General features: G+C 35.2%; 1 protein-coding gene across 1 annotated transcript in view; it reads left to right on the forward strand.

The window, feature by feature from the left end:
* LOC106869367 (double-stranded RNA-specific editase 1) overlaps positions 1-4,353 on the forward strand; it is a 40,078-nt gene extending 35,725 nt beyond the window's left edge. The window contains exons 2-3 of the mRNA XM_014915089.2: positions 1,557-2,225; positions 3,711-4,353. Coding sequence (XP_014770575.2) covers positions 1,557-2,225; positions 3,711-4,273 — 1,232 coding nt within the window. The 3' untranslated portion in view covers positions 4,274-4,353. The remainder of the gene's footprint in view (positions 1-1,556; positions 2,226-3,710) is intronic.
* The last annotated feature ends 835 nt before the right edge of the window (positions 4,354-5,188 follow it).

Consider the following 5,188-nt stretch of genomic DNA (forward strand, 5'->3'; position numbering starts at 1 on the left):
ACACACACACACACACACACACACACACACACACACACACACACACACACACACACACACATATGTACAATTGGCCTATTGAGTATGTTGTTAGTACATCCAATAGATGTACATCCAATACATGCTGTTAGTACATCCAAATGCCTGGTGTTAGTCATTCTAGCTCTCTGACTTCCTTGTTCAGCTCTGTTCAACATTGTTGCCATCATTTTCTGATATATAAATTGCCATTCCTGCACTGGGCTGTTTGTTGTTAGTGTTGTTTTCTTTTTGGAAGATATTGGCTGCAGTCTGAAATGGAATGTGCTAGCTATACAAATGCCCTTGATGCACTTCATCATATAAGAACACTCCTATAACCTCAGAGTTGGTGACCCAAGGCTCTATCTGTGTCTGTCTTTCTCTCTCTCTCTCTTTCTCCACACACACACATTAGGTTTGCTACCATTTCCTTCTTCCGAATCTCTCTCAATGCATTGGTTATCCCATCATTAGAAGACACTCATCTAACAGTGCCATGCGTTGGGAAAGAACTTCAAAGGATATGGTCCCAAACTGATTTCTGTCCTTACACAGTCAGGCATTCATTTCTTATGTATAGAAGTGTGTGTGTGTGTGTGTGTGAGTGAGTAAATATCTTTTAAAGATTATGTCTTTAGTGAGAGAGGAATGTAAAAAGCATTACTGTTCCCCTGTTTTGTGTCAAACCCATGGATGGATTGGAGCCCCTCTTTAATAACTGGGCCCTACTGGCTCTGCTATTTACTGTTTTAAAATTGTGGTCGTGTGTCTCTGGTGGTTTTTCACATAATAAACATTGTGTGACATTAAAAAGATAAATGATAAATTCCTACTCAAAATGGAAGTCATTTTTAGATATGATGCCAATTTTTCACTGCTAGGTGAATGTAAGGAGTGGTGGGGTTGACTCGATAAAAAATGTCACATTTTGATTGCTGTTTGTTGACTTTCAACCATTTCGCTCTTTCATGTGCAGTGTGTTTGTTTTCATTTTGTGCACACTAAACAACTTTATTGTTTGTAATTATTTCTTATTTAGTGTATGTGTATATATATATATATATATATATATATATATATATATATATGCACACAAGGGTGTATATAATTATATATAGACAGAAGAATTTCTAGATGGATAAATAGATGCATACAGACACAAACATATTCTTACACACATGCATACATTTGCACAGCAATGCATTAATGTTAGTAGGTTTATATGTTTGTGTGTGTTGTGAAGCAGTAAATCTTTCATGTCACTGAAATATTGTTGATAAACTCATAAATCCGCTTTTAGCTTTGAAAATAATCTAAATTGACACATATTCTTTGATAAAAACTCTTTTACATATTGTTGCTTCAGTTTTGTTTAGATTTCCCTTTGTTGTTGTTGTTGTTGCTGTTATTGTTGTTATTTTTTATTGTATTGTTGTTATTGTGTAAAATAAAAATTAAAAAAAAAAAACACCATTTAAATTTTATATAGAATCATCTTGAATACTGATAAAAGTTTCCTGTTTGTCAATTTGTAGGACTGCAACCAGTCCCAAAGGATGGTGCTGAAGAAAGTTCGAAAGTGTTAGCTGATATTATTGCCAAAGTTGTTCATGAAAAATTTGCTGAACTGACTGATAATTATTCCAGTCAGTATTCTCGCAGAAAAGTTCTTGCTGGTATTGTGATGACAAGTGGAGCAGATGGTCACGGGGCTTCTGTTATTGGAATTGGAACTGGTACCAAATGTATTAATGGAGAATATATGAGTGACAGAGGGTTTGGTGTCAATGATTGCCATGCCGAGATCATAGCCCGCCGTTGTTTCCTTCGCTACATCTACGACCAGCTGGAGTTGCATCTTTCTGACAACTCAGATGTATGTAATTCTTCAATATTTGAACTTCGAGATAAAGGAGGTTATCAACTTAAAGAAAACATCCAGTTCCATCTATATATAAGCACTGCTCCTTGCGGTGATGCCCGCATCTTCTCTCCGCATGGCCAGGATGTTGAAACAGGTGACAGACATCCAAATCGCAAAGCTCGAGGTCAATTAAGAACCAAGATCGAATCTGGAGAAGGAACAATTCCTGTCCGAACGTCTGGTGTTATTCAAACATGGGATGGTGTTTTGGAGGGTGAGCGTTTACTTACAATGTCTTGCAGTGACAAGATAGCAAGATGGAATGTCCTTGGAATTCAAGGTAAGGGGTTCAATTCCAATCCGAATACTTTCTTTTCTATTTTCAATTTTCACTCAATTAATGGATAGTTGAATAATTTCCCCATAAAACTTCTATAGAAACTGATATGGTCAGTTGAAGGTTTTTGGTAGCCATTTTTTTTACTACTGTATTAATCTAGTTTTGTTAATTATCTAATCTCTCTAATGAACCAACTTTCTCAAAATTATGACAAAAAAAAAAAAAATTAAATTTTGATTAAGGTTGTGTGTCAGTGTTTTTATAAATTTTAAAAATTAATAGCTTCGTCTCATTAAAAAAAATTCTCTTTAAATGTAAATTTTGTTGGAAAAGATTCGTGCTTCTGATTTGTAGGACTAGAAATGTAATTTAGCAACATAACTCCATGCTTTATTAAATACCCCTTCACTTTTCCATGCTACCTTACTTGGAAACAGGTGAAGGTTGGTGATAGGATGGACATCCAGCCATAGAAAATCTGTTTCAAGAAATTTCATCCAACACATGCAGGCATGGGAAAGCGGACATTAACCCTTTCAATACCAACCCGGCTGAAACTGGCTCTGTAGTACAAATGTCTTGTTTTCATAAGTTTTGAATTAAAATCTTCCACCAAACCTTAGTCACAATTTATGTTCCTAACACTAACTTAATGATAACTGAGTTATATTTAAAGTAATTGAAAGAAATACAGAGCATCTCAAAATAAATAACAGTAATGAAAGGGTTAAAATAACGATGATGTGGGGGCATGGTTGGTTGTAAGACTGGGATAGGATTAGCAACAAGTAAGGCATCCAGTTGTAAAAGAAGGCCCTCATATGGCCCATGCTAGCATGGAAAAGGAATGAATGTGTGTGTGTGTGTGTGTGTGTGTCTGTGTGTGTGTGTGTGTGTGTATACACACATGTATGTAAACTCCCACACACTTGACATGAAAGTGTTTTTTGAGCAAGGTAAACTTTGGTCATTTATGAATCTCTATGATAAATCTGGTCAGCCTCATCCAAGCCCTGACTTCAAAAGATCTGATGATTTATTTTCATGAATGTCATTGGCAAAAACAAATTGCTTTTTGTTGTTTTTTCATCTCTTCTTAACCTTTTTATGATACCAACCTGCCTGACACCACCCTTGGGCTTATGATACAAACTTCTTGTTTTAAAGTGAACTAAATTGAAATCTTCCATCAAAATTTTGTTAAATTGTTGCAAACACTACTTTTGTTTGGCAGTTATTTTAAAAAATTCTTTATTATTTTTCAAAATTAATTGAAACAGAATAAATTTCAATAGAAATATAGTAACAAAAGGCCTAAACTGAATGGATGATGTTATAACTGATTTTAGATAACTATTTTTCTGACAGTTTTATATGCAGTTTTTCTCACTCAGCAACCTTATATTAAATTTGAAAGTTTTTTTTATAATAGATATTTGCATTTGTTTTGGTTTATTAAATTAGTTTTATCTTTTTGAATTTCAGGATCGTTGCTGAGCCATTTTATGAACCCCATATACCTCGAAAGTATTATTCTGGGTAGCTTATACCACAGTGATCATTTATCACGAGCCATGTATTCCCGTATCTCTATAATAGAGAATCTTCCGGAACCTTTCCATTTAAACCGCCCTTTCCTCAGTGGTATCAGTAGTCCCGAGAGCCGGCAGCCTGGGAAAGCACCAAATTTTGGCATCAATTGGCGGAAAGAGGATGACACATTTGAAGTGATCAATGCTATGACAGGTCGAGTTGAAGGTGGTAGTGTGTCAAGAATCTGTAAGCAAGCTTTATTCAGTCGCTTTATGAATTTATATGGTAAGCTGTCTTCATTGACTGGTCAGTCTGTGACCACTCGTCCAACCCATTACTCTGATGCTAAAGCTGCTGTAATGGAATACCAGTTGGCCAAGCAATGTGTATTTCAAGCATTCCAGAAGGCTGGTCTTGGCAATTGGGTCCAGAAACCAATAGAACAAGATCAATTTGAAATGTCCACTGAGGCACCAGACATTCAAGTAAAGTCTTCAGGTGACGACTCTGCATAAATTGCATTCTTCATTTTGCTGAATCGGCTTTATTTCCAAAGTACGAATAATCTTTCACTTATATTAAAGTATCTTCAAAATGGGAACAACTCGACTTCTTTATTATTTTTAACCATTTTTAATTCCCTTTTTATTGTTTGTTAATCTTGTGTTGTAGCTTTTTCCTCCTTGCTCTTACTTTATGAGATACGTTTTGGACATTTTCAATATCTTTGTATCTATTCCTTGGAGTAGCTGCATAGGGTCTCCCTCTGCAGATATAATACAGTGTCTTTGGGCAGGACACTTCATTTCTTTAAGGCTTCATGCCTATCTAAGAACTTCTTCTTCTTCTTCTTATAATGGCAGGCATATAGTTATGGCAGTCAGTTAAAGAAATCTGCTGTTTTCAAACACCTTCATTCATTGCACAGAAATCTTCTTTGGAAAACTATGAATGTCACATTTCCTTCTTGACTTCATACCTAATCAAGAAAATAGATTTTCAAATCGAAAATGAATATTTCTTTTCCTCTGTTGATTTTCTGTTAAAAAAACAAAAAACAAAAACAACAACAACCCCCCCCCTCCAACAAACTATTAACTTTGAAACCTAAATGGGCTCTCGACCACCTCACCTGACTGATTGTCCCAATTCTGTTGTTTCCACCGACCACCCTACTTCTACGTCTATTGTTAGAACTTTAGCCACAATATTGATAATATTGTTTATCAATTTCTATTTAATACATTAACTCCTTCACTCATATATAGCGCGTGCACACACACAGACACACACACACACAAGAAGCAATAAATAATTTTGCAATTTAAGTTTCCGATCTCAAGTGATTTTTCACTTTTTTGATTTTGTAAATTCTTTAATATGATGTCATTATTTGATGAGACAAAAACTATAGTTTCCTATGTTCGTAA

This window comes from Octopus bimaculoides, chromosome 6 (assembly GCF_001194135.2).
Source record: "Octopus bimaculoides isolate UCB-OBI-ISO-001 chromosome 6, ASM119413v2, whole genome shotgun sequence".
Classification (NCBI taxonomy): Eukaryota; Metazoa; Mollusca; class Cephalopoda; order Octopoda; family Octopodidae; genus Octopus; species Octopus bimaculoides.